The following is an 18,245-nucleotide window of genomic DNA, read 5'->3' on the forward strand; positions in this document are numbered from 1 at the left end:
TGCTTTTCTCCCATTCTCCTATTTTTTTGGTCTCAAAATACACCAAATGGATGGTTGTAAAATTTAATGCTTATTTTTCAACAGTTGCTTGAAAATGGCTTGCTTTGATGAGTGCTTCAGTGATGAGTTCTGTTCTGAAACTATTCTGCAGTTTAGGGTATCTTTAAGACCCGGAACTGTCACCTTCTCTTGGTGGCGAGGCTCCACAGGTGGGATTGTACTCTGCTTTTGTAGGCAATTGTAAGTTCTGCAATTCTGCATGCATGGCTTCCCCGGCTACAAAACTGCGTAGTGGAGCTGAAAGCGGTAAAATACTGACTCTGCCATACAGTTCTTCTGTCAAACCATTGTTGCATGCAACAAGATGTGCTTTTATTCAGATCCTCTCAGCCTGGTTAACTATTAATAGAGGAACGATGGGTTATGAAATTCTGCCCACTATTTTCACAGAGAAAACTTAGAGTACCCCAATCAGTGGTTGGTGTATAATTCTTCCTGCTGTGTATCTGGAATAAGGGCTTATTTCAGATGGTTCTACTCTTTTTAATAAAGGCAAAGAGACTAAGAAGTCCCTTTTTTAGAGTCACATGAAGAAGAGACCGAGGTGCTAGGCCAGACCAGCCCAACCTGGCTGGGGATTTTGGACTAGAATTTAACCCAAAGCATGCAAAAATTAAAAAAAAAAAAAATTCCACAATGCAGTGCATTGTTGTTGTTTAGTAGCTTCAGTTGTATCCGACTCTGCAACCTACTGTCCATGGGATTCTCCAGGCCAGAATGCTGGAGTGGGTTGCCATGCCCTCCTCCAGGGGATCTTCCCTGACCCAGGGATTGAATCCATGTCTCTTATGTCTCCTGCGTTGGCAGGCAGGTTCTTTACCACTAGCGCTGCCTGGGAAGCTCCATGCAGTGCATAGCAAGAGGGCAAAGTGAGACAAAAATTATAAAGCCAAGTAAGAATTTGCAGAATCAACATAAAGATCATCACCCCCTTCCTAATAATACTTTCTCTTACTTATAAACAAGCAAAATCTCCTTTCTGGAATGCATGGCCAGCAAAATTTCAGCCTCGAGAGTGGGCCCCATGGGTGTGTTGTGAGGGGATGGAAAGGCTTTATTTACTAAAAGACTGATGTGGTGTCACCTTTTTGGGTTCAGGCAGCATGACTCTGGATCTGATTAGGTGCATCTGTGTTTCCTGAGAAGATAAATACAATTTTATTAGGATCCATGATTACATGATGCTATTTATCACCCAGGCCAAGGGCCATCTGGCAGAGAGGAGACCTCAGTGAGAGACAGGTAGGCTTAGTGAGGAAGTGGTGGGGAAAAGACTGGGGAGGCGGGGAGCCCTCAGGGGTCCCCTGGGGAATCAGGAGCTACTTGAGTGCCTCTACTTAATGTGATCAGCACCACAGAGCAGATCCAGGGGCCCATCACTGTCAGGTCAAGAAGATAAGTTTGATTTAATCCATTGATTTGCTCTGGGCCAGCCTGACAAACAGAATTCTGAAAAGGGAGACATCCTAGCATGGTGTTAGATCATGATCATTTCCTAGGATCAGTGTTTTCTGAATGACACCCCCCCATATGTCTATGGGACTCTAGTAACTGGAGATAAGGCTGGCTCTGAGTTAGCTCCTATTGTTGTTCAGTCAGTAAAGTCGTGTCCAACTCATTGCATCCCCATGGACTGCAGCACTCCAGGCCTCCCTGTCCTTCACTATCTCCCGGAGTTTACTCAAACTCATGTTCAGTGAGTCAGTATGCCTTCCAACCATCTCATTCTCTGTCGCCCCCTTCTCCTCCTGCCTTCAATCTTTCCCAGCTACTGCTGCTGCTAAGTCACTTCAGTCGTGTCTGACTCTGTCCGACCCCATAGACAGTAGCCCACCAGGCTCCCCAGTCCCTGGGATTCTCCAGGCAAGAATACTGGAGTGGGTTGCCATTTCCTTCTCCAATACATGAAAACGAAAAGTGAAAGTGAAGTCAGTCAGTCGTGTCCGACTTTTCAAGACCCCATGGACTGCAGCCTGCTAGGCTCCTCCGTCTATAGGATTTTCCAGGCAAGAGTACTGGAGTGGGTTGCCATTGTCTTCTCCGAATCTTTCCCAGCATCAGGGTCTTTTCCAGTGAGTCGGCTCTTTGCATCATGTGGCCAAAGTATTGGGAGTTTCAGCTTCAGCATCAGTCCTTCCAATGAATATTCAGGGTTGATGTCCTTTAGGATTGACTAGTTTGATCTCTTTGCAGTCTAAGGGACAATTAGCTCCTACTATATGAAATGTTGACCACAAGATCACCCCAGTGCTTTTGTTTTTCCAGAGGACCTATAAAAGAGGTCACAGTGGAATTTTGCTTCTTTTAAAATGAACAGGGAATAATTTTTGCTTGAGGCTCTAGAACATAAGTGTATGATTTGTGGATGAAGTTTCCTTTTTTTTTTTTTAAATCACACTGGCAAATCAGTTGGATCGTTCCAGCTGTGCCAGAAGCAGGATCTGACAGCTTTTCCTGAGCTCATGTGGTTCTAATCAGCTCAAGAAGAAAAGCCACCTTGGTGCCAGTTTGAAAGGGATTTTTAGTTCGTAGTAAGTTAGACAACTTGATAAACACAAAAACTTTCTCGATTCTCTCTAATCCAGGGCTGTTATTTTTATTTTGGGATTCTAGCTTTAAATAATGGAGAGAAATGAGAGACTGTTTTAGCCTATTTTACAAAATCCCTTTCGTGGAGAAAAACAGAAATAAGCATGATGTAAGTTACTTGATATGGGCTTTGCAGATGCCTCAGCGGTAAAGAATCTGCCTGCCAATGCAGAAGACACAGGTTCGATCCCTGGGTGGGGAAGATGCCCAGGAGAAGGAAATGGCAACCCACTCCAGTGTTCTTGCCTGGACAGTCCCATGGAGTTCAGAGGAGCCTGGTGGGCTACAGTCCATGGTGTCGCAAATAGTAGGACATGTCTAAGCATGCATACACAAAGTTACTTGATACAGAAGTCCTTAAAAAATAGTTAATTTGTCCCTTGAAAAGAGATAGATACTCAACAAACCCATGAGCCCAGGAGAACATTCATAACAATATGCTCAAACTATAAAGAGAAGAAACCGAGAGAGAGGAAATATTCATGTGGATCATATTTTTAGTCTTACTCCATGATAGGGTCTGAGTACTTCTAAAACATAACCTGGCATCTTCTCTTTAATTAATCTCAAAGTTTACTTTTTGCTGTCCAAACTTTTTGGTAGAGCAGACTATGTGTGCCTACTGAACTCAATGATCACATCATAACATTTTCAGAACGGTGTCCATAAAATTGGGCAATAAGAATTAGTCTTTTTTTTCCTAAGTATTTATTTTTGGCTGCGCTGGGTCTTGGTTGCTATGCCCAGGCTTTCTCCAGTTGTGCGGCTCGGGCTTCTCATTGCATTGGCTTCGCTGCAGAACACGGGTTCCAGAGCGCAGGCTCAGTTGTGTGGCACACAGGCTTAGTTGCCCTGTGGCACGTGGGATCTTCCTAGACCAGGGATCGAACCTGTGTCCTCTGCATTGGCAGATTCTTAACCACCAGAGCACCAGGGAAGTCTAGGAATGAATTTTTATTTAAGGATCTCGAAGCACTGAAATGGCCCTGTCTTAGGTTTTGGAGGGTAAATGTGAAGACCAGGGAGGCTGAGTGTGTAAATTTCCCAGATGCCCTCACAGCCTTGGCAGGTCCCAGGCATCACTGTGGACGCCTCTGTTGCTGCCTGAGAACATGCTCTTTCAAGCTCCGAAGTCTTGCTTTCAGCTGCTATGGCTCAGCTCTGAGAAAAATCAAGAAGCTGTCACTAGCGCTGTCCCACCTTCCAAGCTCCAGATGCCTTTGAGTTACAGACTGTGTTCTGCAGGGCAGGGCTGACCCTGCATTTGTGAGAAGGCGCCATCAGAGGCTAGGAGAGACTTAGATCTTCCTGGCTGAACCATTCCAGCCCTGCTCATCTGACCATTTTTGTCTCTAAGAGTCAAAATATCACCCGCCTCTAATTGTGAAGGAAATGGCGAATACAGTTCAAAGAAAAACGTGGTGGGCTTATGTTTTAGAACACGTGACTTTTTATATCACCTATGTATTTTATGCCCAAAGACAGGATGCTCAGCTCGATTTACTATCTTTTTAAAAAGCCACCCAGTCTCTTGGTTTGCGCTTAGTGGCAGGCATACAAGAAATGTCCTACTTGCAGAGAAAACCTCCCCACCCCACCCCCAGGCCCTTCAAATCCAGGAGCTCTTGCCAGAGTGCACAACCGTGGCTCTGCACGCAGTGGCCAACAGAGGGATTTCAGTGTTCCTGGGGAAAACTGTGTCCGCAGAGATAGACTGATGACTGAAAGGATAGAAAGGAAGCCTGTGTCTGTGGCAGGAACATAACTCTCTTAGTAAATCAAAACAAATCAGTCCAAGTTTGCCTTCAGAAATATGGAGGAAAAAAGAGAACATGTTCTCTTCCTGTTGGGCCGTTCTACAAAATCAAAGCCAAAGATTCTAAATAGTGAGTTACTTGTGCCTTCAAAAGAAGGAAGCAGTCTGATTCAGTTTGAAGAGGAGATGAAGAACGCATCTCAAAAGCGGTCTTTTAGCAGAGTGTTGCACAAAAGGACGTTTTAGAGGTTTGCATATGCATTGAAAAGCTGCAGTACTTGGTGTATTCAGGTAAGTATAGAATCAATAGGAAATGGTGAGATCATCGGGGAGTTCACACTGGACATTCACACAGCTGGACAAAGAGCTTCATTATCGCCATGGTGATATGGGGATGCATCTGCTGCAAGGCTCACCCCGCACCCCACCCCTGCCCTTGAGCTACCTTCATCAATGGCTGCAGAGAATGGGGGGTGGCTGGGAGGGGGGCTTCCTGCTAGAAACTCAAAAATTATTTTTGACTTCACTAATGTGGAGAGCATGGAAAGCTGGGGGTGTGCTAGAATTGCACTTTTCGACTTAATACCACAGTTGGGTGCTTAGCTATAGCCACTGGTTTGCTTTCTACATTCACAAAACTGGCAGATGAAACATGAAAAAGAATACTGACTCTTTAATCTCTGCTTCTCCACCTAAGGCCCAAGGCAGGCTGACAGGGAACTTCATTCTGGAAACAGGACTTTTTTTTTTTTTAATTCTGGATTACTTTTTCCTCTGCTTTTGAAAACTGTGGGCTATAGGGGAATGAACCTGACATAGACTTAAAACAAGAACAAGTTTCTTTATCTAAAAAGTTATAGTCCTTGATGCTTACAGGAAGGTCATTTTCAAAACCCACAAGAGAAACAGTGTTAGAGCCAGGAACAGTGCACTGAGTGCTTTATTTACTTGCAGTAGAGACAGTTTTTCATTTAGAACTGCTCATAGGATCAAGCAAAGCTTTGATGCCATGCAGACTTTCCTATAGATTTTGCAATTAGTGAACTGGATGTCTTAAATAGCAGGCATCCACAAATTGGTTTTTAGTTTTTTTGTAAATTTATGCGCCGAGCAATATTTGGTCAAGTTTAACGATATTTGATACTTAATGTGAGTTAGAGCTTAAGGACAGAAGACCGTGCGTATGTGGATGGTCTGTGAATGACTGTACATCATCTATGGATTTTTCCCCTAATACCCTAATGACAGGCCCTGCTTCAGTCGCTATCTGTGTGATTTATAACCTCAGAAGAGGTTTTTTTCCCTGTACCACTGCCGATGGATAGATTTTTATTAACTGTTAATATCGAATCATGCAGAAAACTTTTCATTGACTGAAAACATGTCAATTAGTTAAATTTGAAAAATAAATTCCCCTTTTGTTGATCATAATGTGCAGAATTGGAGACCAATTTCAATTTTATTTCAACATGGAGAGGATCATGTTCTAGGACTGGAAGAATCAAAGTAATGGTTGGCAAGAATGACATCTGAGATCTTAGATTTTTTTTGGTTTCAGTCCAACCAGGGAGTTTTAATATTTAATACTCTTTATTCCTGCTCTTCTTGACCTGGGACAGTTAAGAATAGGGTATTTTTTAGCCCCCATACCATCTTTTTTGGTGGGGGTTTCTTACATAAGGGACACTGAACTCTTCAGCATGGAATTAAGGTTTGTGACCAGGAAATGAGGGAAACGGTGGATTTATTCACTCATTCAAGAAATAATGTTGCTGAAGGTGACTTCCGTGCCAACACTGGGGGACAGTAAAGGGAGCAGAGCCTGTTGCCCGCCTGTCCTCCTGTCTGAGTCTCAGCTGGTCCTGAAAATTTCGTTTCCCTTCCCAGGGACTGATTGAGGATTGGAATGTGATGAAACCTCAGACAGCGAGATTCAGGGGGAGGTCTCTCAGCCGTGGGAGACTGTTGAAGAAGTTTTCTGTCTTCTGGAAGTAAGGATTTGCCTCTCTTTGCCTTTAAACAGGAGACAGATGCTTATCAGTCACTTTCACTAATAAGTTTATCACAAGGATGACTTATGGAAAGTGGCGTGGAGGCCCGTGAACACACAGCGGGTCCATCCTGGCCAGGGTGAATTCTTCACTTCTTTTAAAAATGAAAATGAAGTACTGGGATGTAGGGAGACCTACAGAAAGGTAAAAGAGGAGGTGGATCTTGTAGTCAGGTTTGTTTTATGTCTCTGGCAGATCCTGTGTTTCAAGATACAGTTCCTTCACTAAGTCTGCTGTCTCTACCAAGAAATATCTAAGTGGTGAGGCATAGGTATGCAAAGACTAGTGTTCCATAAAATTAGGACTATTTAAAGGAGCTTAGGCACATTTTACCTGTTCACCTGTTCTGTTAAACTGTCAGAAAAACTGGTGCTTTATTGTGAAAACATTACAGATTCTCCCACGTGCAGTCATCATTGATTGTCCTCTGAATAGCAAATCTGCTACTTTTTGAGTAAAAGGACTCTCATTTGGGGCTGTATGTGTGGTGGACTTCCACCATACCTCAGGGAGATAAACCTTGATTGTTTAAACCAGCCATGGTAATTCTATCCAGTGCGTGGCTGAGGCTAGGGCATTTGATGAAACGCTGGGCAATGAGACTTTCCAGGAGAGCCTCCAGGGATATTTTCTTTCAAAAAAATGAACAGAAAGTAGCAGCTGACTCTCCCCTGACTTTGGACACTGTCCGATGAGGCACATTCATTGGCGGTGCTCCGGTTGTCCTTTGATCACGAAGGGAAAGTGAAGATGATTATAAAGGAAGCTTATGTCATTTTTACTAGGGTTTTCTGTTACTTCCATAGGTGGGTTCTGGCACCTCCCCAAGAATTCAAAGGAGGCCAGAGAGGGGATGGGTGTTACAAAGAGGTTCAAATCACCTGCTCCTTAGTCAACCCTATATTAATGGGGAAACTTATGCTCAACACATACACAAACTGAATCCTATGTTGCTCATTTGTGTTCTAATAGAAATGTTTGAGAGGTTTTTGGGAAGGTATGCAGGGTGTCATTAAATCTATATTTCAAGCAAAGTAATTTTAAAAAATACAATGTCATCTTGTCCTTTATTTTGTAAGAAATAATGGAATTGGTTTTATTTAGGGTAATTGATTTTGGTTAAAATGGGTGATTTAGAAGTTTTTTTTTTTTAATTGTGCTTTACAACAGCAATGGACTCGTTTCTCTCAAATATCAGGTGTTTCTTTTTATGATAATAAAAAGCAGCTACTAATTGAAATAGTAATAAGGAAAACCCTAGGAATCCATGTTAGAATTGTATTAGAATGTATCAATGAAATTGAAGATCTGACTTCCTCTCTTGGTAGAAAAGATCATGTGTTATATTTTGTGTCCTCGCGTGTGCACTTTGAAGCCTGGGATGCCCTTACCACCTACCCTTCCCCCACCCCACCCCCACCCCTGGCCTGGCTCCTGACATCTTGGCTTCTTGCCAGCACCTCTCAGTGGGAAGAATGTGCTTCCTCTGGCTCATCCTCCTCTGGTTGCCCCCACCTCTGGGGCTCCTGGGTTTTATACATACACCATAATGTAATTGTCTTCTCTTTATTCCACCTTTTCAAATTTGGCTGTTTTTGTGCTGTCTTTTCTACTAATATGTAAGCTTCTTGAAGGTGAAGACCCATGTCTTAGTCATTTTTGAAATTTTATAGCAATGCTGCAAAACTTTGTAATAAATACTCACAAATGTTAGATGACCTTGAATAGGGGAAATATGACTGTCCTATTCACACATCAAGTACCTAGACAAATATTAACCTGGGGAAAAAACTGACTTTTGCTTACAAGTTGACAGTTATTACTATCTCTACCCTATTAACTTTCTCCACTGATACGCAAAACTTTACATGTTTGTAAAGAAGTTGATCTCTTAATCGAGTTATCACACTTGTTTCATTTGAACACTGATTGAGATGCCCTCAGAGCCATTTGACTATTCACATGTTTTAATACTGTTAATAAAATTCATCTCTTGGAGGGGGACAAATGAAGTCCTTAAGATCACTAGTCGATTTGTATTTTACTCCATGTAAAACAATGCCGTCTAAATACCAGTGTGGTCAGTACTTCTCAAACTTTTATATGACTGTGAGTCAGCTAGGGATCCTTTGTTAACTGCATATTTGGACTCAATAAACCTGAGGCTTGGCCTGAAATTTGGCATTTCTAGAATGCAATGGTGCAGGGACACCCAGCTGGTAGGTAGGCCCTTGCTGGTCTCTCTTCTCTCTGTGTGCCTGACCTTGGACTTAAAAACCCAAATCAGCACTTGCCCAAAAAAAAAAAGGTGTAAAGTAATAATACTAATTCACTCCTGCATAAAAGCCTGGCTTAATTTTGTCTCCCTATGACAATCTTTTTAGTTAATGGACAGGCTAGGCTGACTTGGCTTCTGAAAAAAGGCAGACGTGCCAGCTATTACGTGCATTTCCTTTCATGTGATTTTTCATATTCATATGGAAGAAGAGGAAAAAACTCATTTGCTTTGGCGGGGGAAAGTCCAGCCAGTGATCAGGTGGCAGCTAAATCCCTGAAGACCCAGCCCTGGAAAAATCTAAGATCAGAAAATACATTCCCTGTGCCATCTGCACGTGGCCCACCCAGCAAACTCCACACCTTCCCTCCTTCCTTCACTCGAGCCTTCCTCTACTGCGGCGATGGCTGCATACCCAAATCAACAATTCAATTCCCCCTTTGTTTGTGTGGCAGATGACAAATGCATGGAGGGCATCTTGTGTTTCCTAGGCAGGCAGGGCACTTACTTTGATTGATGCTCGGTTGTGGAAAAAAATGAGCTGGGAAGGAATTACAATGGAGGGCCTGCAGACTGGAAGGGGGTATACTAATTAGTCCTGCATTAAGCAGTCGGCTTGCATTTGGCGATGAGACGCCTTCAGGAGGGAAGTGTAGGGGTTATTGATGCAAAACAGCAAGGAATGCATTATGCCAGGTAGCTGTGTATTCGTTTTGTTAGGAAGTATAGAATTTTGTAATTAAGAAAGAAACAGGCTACTGTATTTTTTTAACACCTCCCCAATGCATTGGGTAGGTGGTGCTTTTTAACTTTAATGATCTCATAGACAAGGTGGAAGTCCTCCACTCTTTCTGAAATAACTCTGCCATAGTTTTCTCATCCTGGGTCCAGTTCTAGGAAGGGAAAACTGATGCCACTTCTATACTTTCTGGCTCCTTTTTCCTCCCCTAAAGTTCCACTGCTGCAGAGCCTTGAGCCTCGCTGCTGGGACACATGGTAATAAAGAGAAAGGAAGTTTTCCCTGAGGCTACTCTTTCCAGATTTTAGAGTCATTGCTGACATGACCCGGGAAGAACTCGAAGGATATCTCAAGGCAAAAGGAGCATCTTCTGCAGACAGGGACAAAAGCACAACACAAGGCGTGTGTCTCTGGTTAGCACTCGTGGTCTGCCTTCCGTTTACTGGACGTAGGCAGAGGCACAGCGGGGGAGGGTCGAGCCATTCCTATAGGTAAGGGGAGTTTGCGACTCCAGGGTGACATGACAGTAAGGACCGCAGCCCACCAGGCGCTTCGGTCCATGGGGATTCTCTAGGCAGAATATTGGAGTGGGTTGCCATGCCCTCCTCCAGGGGGTCTTCCCAACCCAGGGATAGAACCTGCGTCTCTCATGTCTCCTGCATTGGGAGGCGGGTTCTTTACCACTAACGCCACCTTGGAACCCTGGAAAGCTTCAGGGTGATAGGCAAAGGGGCTCAAATCATTGCTAATATGGATGATTTAAAGTTCAAACCTTAAAATGTTGATTTGTTCAATTCGGCCCGAAGAATCAATGAAGCTGGGTTCAGTGACTCCAGTGAGGTGGCATAAAGAAAAAACTATCACACAGGTCTTTGGCTCAGTGTAACGGAAGAGGACCTAAACTCTCTTGGTTTTGTCATTTCACTAACCCACTGTATTGGTGTATATGATGTGATTCTTAGGGATTCTTTATGTTGGAACCCAGTGAACTCTCAGGTGTCTCGTGAACCTAGTGGCAGAGTAAATGGTCCAGAGTTTTTTGGTTCACTTTATCAGAGTTGTCGAATCCTGGTGCAGCTGAGATTTCTTTTTCCTTTTCTTATTCTAGAAACAAGCTCATCTGTAGATTTACAGTTGCCTATGCTAGGAAAATAGATCCGAGTGATAAAGATAGCATTTTGAGTTATCAAAGGCTGTCAAGTCTTTTTTTCTTTAAGTTCTATCCATAAACTGGAGCATAAGACAGATCTCAAAATATCAGAAGTACAATCAGATGACTAAAACCTGCCTTTCATGGACAGAGCCAGGAATTGTGCCAATAGCTCTAGGAGGAAAAGCTAAATAGTTAATGTGGTTTATTTTTTTTAACCATCCCTTTGTTTTAGAATTCTGTCTTATTCTTGAGCTGACTCCATGTCGCCATGACCTTCTCCTGCCAAGAAGGCACAGTTGAGGCATCATTCAGTAATAACCTAGGGCTCTGGACAAGCAAGATGCGGTGCTGGCTTTTTGCCTTTTCTTCCAGTGTTTACACAACCAAGACTTATTACATGCTCTGTCATTTTGTTACTGGGCTGGCTTTGGTTTGAGAATTAGGTAAACATCAGACATTCCATCACACAGTTTTTAGACTCAATCTTACTTTATAATGATGTTAATGTTTATTGTACAAAGAGAGATGCATTTGTATATTTTAGCATTTTATTTCAGTCACAGAATGCAAAACCTGACATCAGTTTGATTTGTGTGTGTGTGTGATTGAAGATATTAAGCACTACAAGAACGCTGAAATTTCAATCTGATTAGGATCAAAATTCTTCAGGATCAAAACACTCCTTTTTCCTCCCCCTACAGTTTTACTAATTGTGTGCTACTTGACATTGTGGAGTTATTCCACAGCGTGATAGCTAAATATGTGAAGTGTATTTTACTGTGCTGAATTATCAGCTCATTCTATTTGTTTTTCATGCGTTTAAGGTTATTAAGAGAACTTAAACTTAGAAGTCATGTGTATAAGAGTTGAAAGACTTAGCTCAATCATTGTTAGCAGAAAAAATCATAAAGCAATAGCCAGTATGTCAATATCAAGTAATGAAAAAAAACCCCACAGAATTTGAAAGCATACCTTCTATGTTTATTAGTTGGCAAGATACCAGAAAAATTAGGATACTGGCACAATACTGAATGGTGGATGGAGTTGTTTATTTTCAGCACTCTCAAATTATTCCGGGTACTGAAAACGAGATAAAAGTAGATCGGAAAGGATGGCTTCAAATGTATTTGTTGGAGACCTTTGTTATGGGAAGAAATGGACTGCCCTGGCTCACTGTTCCTGAGGAATTGTATTTCTTCAAGCTGTAAATCAAATCCCAGAGAGGTAGCATGACGTTTTCCAAATAATAACGGAGGATGACAAAATTCTTTTTTGTCAGCATCAGGTTTCTGAATTTAGACCTCGATTAAGATTCCAGAATGGAAAAGCACCCACCCCCCAACTCCACATACATGCATGTGGTCTATGACTGTGTCTTACAAACATGCATTCATCTTAAAAGTCTGAATCTCTGGCATATCTGCATCGCAAAATATACTCACAGTTTCCTCCAAAGATCCTGATTTTTCTCCATTTTCTCTAAATTCCCAGCTACAAAGAACCCGATGTTTCTTTTCAGGAAACAGCATCATTTTTTTCCCTCAATTAATTGAAGAACCATCTGCTCCTGTGATACCCGACACCCATTTGTTCTCAGCAACAAGTGCGCTCCCTAAATCCCCGGGGAGCCATACCAAGGCACGCACTCAGGGTTGGGAGTAGAATCTGCCAGAGCTGCCTTGCAGACAGCCTTTTCCCAGGGACACAGCACATACAGAACTTGACACTGACCTCGGTCCCCATGTCAGTGCTGCTAATGCAGGGTTCAACACACAGTACGAGATGCTCACACTCTGAGACTCCGGCTGGCTTACCGTCTCTCCATCATGCTTCTGAAGATCTCAGTTTGCAGTCAACAACTGCAAAGGGCAGGAGAGAGCTCAAACAACTGTCCTCAACCACGGCCAGAGAGGGAAGACAACATTAACACAGAGGCCACCTGGCTGATCTTACTGCATAAAAGCTTCCGTTTCAAGCCAAACCATCTGATTTGTGTCCCCTTGCATGCATTTAAAACCAGAGTTCAGAACTGGGTTTAGAACCTTCTAGGAATGTAGATGGCAGAACCCTCATCTTCTAGGAAGAGTCTACGGAATGGTCATAAAAAGGACCTCTCATTGGAAAAGAGAGCTTCTTCCTAAGAGGGCCACAGTGCCTCCCAATGGGACTTGAGATCCTTTGCACTCAGTGAAAACAACCCCTTGAATCTAATGAGGGAAAAGTGCATGAGGATGCTGGCGTGTGAGTCACTGTGTGGACCCAGCAGAGCTCGCTGGCCTGGTTTTGCTTAAACGCCCACAAAAGGTGCCTTGGAGGTGAGCCTGCTGGTCAGGAGCTGGGAACCAGGCTCAAAGAGCTGAGATGACTTTCGCCCTTCCAGGAGTCGGCACATGGAGGTACCCGCTTCTCTAAATAACCCTCTTTGTAGAAATACAGTGAAAAGTCAGCGCCTTTGAGAACTTCAGTATCCACACTCTGCCCCTCCCCTCCCCTTCCCCACCCCAGGTCTGTGGCTAGTCAAGTAGGAATTTTTATGAGGCTCTGGCCTAGCTGAACTTGTCTTTTCCCACATCTGTTTTGAAACAGAGACCACAAATTTCAGAGTGGAAGTAGCTCTAGAAAATGAAAGGGTCGAGAAGGCACTTAAGACAAAGGTCTCCCCATCACATCATGGGAGAGAGCACGCGGGAGACCACGAAATCCGGGGTGAGCACCTATAGATCCAGCAATTTCTCTGGGCCCCAAGATCCAGCTTTCAATCTAATTCCAATACAAGTTGAAGTGATTTATGTCTCACTTTTTCTCACTGTGCACTGACAGTCATCTCAAATGTGCAGGAGATATGAAGGGAGAAATTGGCATGGAAACCCAAAAAAAAGCATCCAGGAGAGAGGACCCCAGCTGGGCTGTCCCCGTGCACTGGTGGTACTTACAGTCCAAGTGACTATGCCTGATGCCCTCGACATCTTCAGCGTGGATGAAGTGGTAGCATCTCTTCCCTACAATGTCTACGGGGGTCAGATCCATATAATCACTAATCCTACAAAGAGAAGAACACAGGCTGGAAATCAGAAGCAGGGGAAATATACAAACAGTTCAATGACTTAGAAACAGACCTACTGACAATTTTCCTTGTACCAGGGTACCTGTGAGGACTGGGCACTGAGGGAAAACCCCTTTTAGATAAAATTAATTTTCTTTAACATGTAACAGTCCTTTTCTGAAGCTGGAACTGCGCTGGATCAAGCAGTTGTGTTGAAATAATTAGGTAGGTTTTTCTTTTCTTTCTTTAGTATCGGAATATGCATTTAGACAACATAATTCCATGAAATTATTGAGAATCAGTAACAATGCGAGATCCTCATTAGAGGCTAAGATAATTCAAGGTTACATAATAAAATAAAAACATGTTATGTTTATACCAAATGATTAGAGACACCTTTCATTTAAACAGATTGGTCTTCTATTGGGTATTTCCATGAAAAAGGGCTTCGACTGCTTCTTGGCACAAAATCCAAATTGGCATTTCAAGGGATATAATTTAAATGCTGAGACATACAGATGCCTGGGGGTATTATCTTTTTTTGTCTGAGTCAGTTGAGAGCTCAGCTCTCACTCCTGGCCCTTTTAACTGGGACTTTGTGGTGGATTCCACACGGAAACTTTTAAACCATTTCGGCAGCTCTGCCGGGCTTGTGCTTGACTGTACGTGTGTGTAAGCCTCTGTCATTGATTGTCCAGCCACCAATGTCCTCAGGCAGGAGCAGAGAAAAACAGAACAAAAATTGGAAAGCACGGTGGGGCGGTGGTGGAATCTGCCTGGTTTACACAAACGCGCCGAAATGCTGCCTCTCTTCTTCCCTGTCCAAGTTCAGGCTCATTTTGGTCCGTCCCAGAGAGAATTTCTCTCGTGTTTAATTGATTCTCTTTACTGGCCCTGTGCTTTTTATGTTTTATGACTTATCAAATATTAAGTGAATCTTTAGCTGTGACACCTTGAAGAAACCTGTGAGAGCGCTGCAGGGGGAATGAAATCTGACCCCCAAAGGCAAGGAAATAAGAAACCAAACCAAACCAGGATAATATGGGATATAATGAAAATACCCTACCCAGGGAGTGAATTTCTCAGCGTCTAGCAATTTAAATCGTATCTTTGGCCAAAATAGAATTCTTGGAGTGTTTTCTCAGGAGTCCATGGTTTTCTGGTATAAAATGGATCCGCTGGTGTTTTCCTAAAATCATTAGTTGCTTTCCAAGCACAGTTCACACCCCCTTTCTGCAAATGGTGAAAAAGGGTGTCACTAAAGGCCCTCATTCCCTCCATGGTGTTTCTGCAATTTGCTGGATCCTCTGAAAGCATCAGAGGTTGGCTTTGCCCAAGGCTGTCCCGGGATTCCGAGGAGAGTCCAGGAGAGGCCCCTGTTTTCTAGTTAGCAATTTCCTAAGTAAACAATGAACCCTGGGGAAAGGCACCCAGTTCTTTAGGGAAGATAGTTCTTCAGTTTACTTTTTATTTCAATGAAATCCTCAAAACAATGGAAATACTTCTTTGTTCTCCCAGAGCCCGTTATCAAGGTGAATGTGATGAGCTCTGTGTTCAAAGACTTCTTCATCTATGTGTAGAAAGTCCTAGACCGGTCTAACGACCTGTATGTCAGGATCAAAATCCTGATGGCAACCTATACTCTGAGACCCAGTTTCCTCATCTGTGAAACAACTTCAGAGGCTGGTGAGGGTACTAATGAATGAAATGATGTGAATGTAGCATGGTGCCCGGCACACAACATATGCTGTTCTCTCAGATTAAATATGCAATTACTTCTAATAGGGGTCATTTTAAATAATTACTGTCATCTTCAGTAGGGAAATAATGCTGTATTATACTGGCTAATAAGGGGTTGTGGAAAAAAAACATGTTTTAATGGGAGGAAAGATGCATGAAGTGGGCCATAGAAAGTGATCTCAATTACTAGAGTGGCACCATCAGGCACCCAAGTCCATGGAGTGCATCAAAAGAATTAATCAACCTGTGACCACAGGCCTGAGAATTAAGTGATGGCTTAGGGATTTCTGGGAGCTAGGTAAATGAGATGAGACTTCATTTCTTTCTTTCTTTTTTTTTTTTTTTGGTGGTGAGTGGTGCTGGTAGAACTCAATCAAGGGAACTGACATTTGTTTTCAAAGAGCCATAGTTCATCCTTTGACTGTCTACCTGCCTCCCTGGGTATCCAATGTTCTACATTTTAAAACAGAAGAGACTGCTTTATGGGCTGTATGTTCTCTTTCATGGGTGCACACGTATGAAAGATCCCCACAGTGGTTATTTGGACCACTTCCTTACCATTTTAGCCTGACTTCTGAAGAGAAATTAGAGGCAGGGAATGCAGGGAGGTCCTGCAGAGGTAGGGTGTTTGAATCCGACAGATAGAGTTCAAGTCTTGGCCTCAGTCAAGACACTTACCCTCTCTCTCTAAGCTGACACTGCCTGGCGCTGGTGGACATGGGCAACACCAGCCTCACAGAACTATCTTGAAGCTTCAATGAGACAGCGCTTTCAATGTGCTTCACACACCACTGAGGGTGTAGCAGGTGTTCAATAAATGTTCGCGCTCTCTATTATTCCTGGCCAGCCCTAGCTACTCATTCTGGTGAACTCATCTTCCTGATTCTCTGTGGCCACTGAAGAATGCCTTGGACATAGCCAGCTATACAGTCATGGTGATAAGAATTTTAATAAATACTCTCAAAACTTGACAAATAGATTGAACTACTCATTAGATAATAGTGACAGGCTCATGATATCGTCTCCCTGCCTGAACACCCTAAAGCTTGGGTGGGTTATCTTTTCCCAGCGAATCCTTTCCTCTGAATCAAAGCCTGACCAGGAAGACAGACATTTCTAGCTTGATCCTGACATCCTTAGTGCTTCCCAATAGACTGGATGTGGGCACTGCCTGTCTTCCTCATGTCTGGGCCCGGGAGAGAGATCACTTTCCTAAACCACTTGACCATCCTGTTCGTTTGTTCCCACCACCCCCCTTCCTGCCCCCAAGAATGAAAAATACCACCAAGCTTTCTTCCCACAGCCACATGTGAGCACCTCCCCTGCACCCCCCCCCCCCCCCCCACCCCCCCACCCCCCCGCCCCAGGATTCTCTCTCCTTCAAATCAGCCTGATGATAGACTGGTGACTTCTAGGTGAAAGGTCTGAAGGGGCACTGTCCCATCTCTGTGTCCCTTGCTTTGTACCTAATGAAACAGTGAACTTCTTAACCAGAGGCTAAAAAGTCCTTTTGTAAAAGCTCAGTGTTGAGGAAGGACTGCCAAGTCACTTATATGATGGGTCATCTTTAATCTATCCAAGTGAAATCCTCAGGATTACAAAGTGTTATTGAAGAGTTCTGCAAATTTCTTTTTGGTCTTGTTTTCCTCTGGGGATCTCAAATTCTTATTTGTTCTCTACATGCTTTGTGGACTGAATGTTTGTGTACTTCCTAAATTCGTCTATTGAGGTCCTTACCCCACCCCCCCTCCTACCTTGGGATAGTATTTGGAGGCGGGAACTTTGAGAGTAATTAGGTTTAAATGAGGTCATAAAGGTGGAGCCTCCATGGTGGGATTAGTGTTCTTATAAGAGGGAGAAAGATCAGAGCTTGCCCTCCCATATATAAGAACATAGCAAGAAGCCAGGAAGACACCTCCCACCCTGCACCCCACCCCGGACTCCAGCCTGCCACCAAAGGAACCTCGTCAGCCTGCACCTTCATCTTAGACTTCTCAGCCTCCAGAACTATGAGAAATAAATGTCTGGTGTTTGAGCCACCTGGTCTATGGGGACTTGTCCCAGCAGCCTGGGCTGACTAGGAGAAGGCACGCAATGCCTGTGTGAACACTGCCCATCCTAAGGCTGGGTCCTTGCAGTAGTCAGGAAGTGGGTCTGGCTGAGGCATCAGGAGATAGCTCTTGCTGCATTGATTTGCCAAGAATGTCTCAGTCCTGCTCTCTCCTTGGGTTCTCAGCCAAAATGGGTCTCAGTTACAGCATATGGATGCCTGGGTATCCTAATTCATCCCATTGTTGTCCCTAATGTAAATCAGGGCAGTGATGTAAATTTCAAATAAAAAGCATGGTTGGTGTCAGTCCAAGCAGCCATTAAAAATAAGATCAGGATTTATAATGAGCCTCATTGGGAGAGTAAAATCCTTCAGACTGCTGAAAACACCGGCCCTTACCAATGTGCAACATACAACAGGGCAAATGAAAACAAAAACGAAGTACCTATTTTCACAGTAAATGATATTGAGGTCCATATTTACTCGAGTGACGAACATATGGCAGTCAATTCTGACTTCATTGATCGTAGGGGGAGGCAGGGCATGAGCCACAACCACGAGACCCATGATTTGGCTGGGGATGGTCCTCCCGTGGGGCAGTGACACCCGCAGTCGTAGCCGGCCCGTTATGTGAATCACCTGGAATAGAACATTAAGTACAGGACACAGTCAAATTTACATCCGGGCTGTAACAGTACTTCTTTTGAGAAATGCAGAATCGCATCTGGAATAACGAATGTTAGCTTGAATCTGGTGTAATCATAAGGGCTGTCAAAGTGCCCTCAATGT

At 43.5% G+C, this 18,245-nt stretch overlaps 1 protein-coding gene across 9 annotated transcripts in view; it reads right to left on the reverse strand.

Annotated features, from left to right (window-relative positions):
- The window catches only part of NPAS3 (neuronal PAS domain protein 3), a 927,606-nt gene that overhangs the window by 11,818 nt on the left and 897,543 nt on the right, over positions 1-18,245 (reverse strand). For all 9 annotated transcript variants that reach the window (XM_070478040.1, XM_070478042.1, XM_070478039.1 and 6 more), the window contains 2 exons: positions 17,902-18,095; positions 13,557-13,663 (listed from right to left, as the gene is read on the reverse strand). In XM_070478040.1, coding sequence (XP_070334141.1) covers positions 13,557-13,663; positions 17,902-18,095 — 301 coding nt within the window. The remainder of the gene's footprint in view (positions 1-13,556; positions 13,664-17,901; positions 18,096-18,245) is intronic.

The sequence above is a fragment of the Odocoileus virginianus genome, chromosome 16 (genome assembly GCF_023699985.2).
Source record: "Odocoileus virginianus isolate 20LAN1187 ecotype Illinois chromosome 16, Ovbor_1.2, whole genome shotgun sequence".
NCBI lineage: Eukaryota > Metazoa > Chordata > Mammalia > Artiodactyla > Cervidae > Odocoileus > Odocoileus virginianus.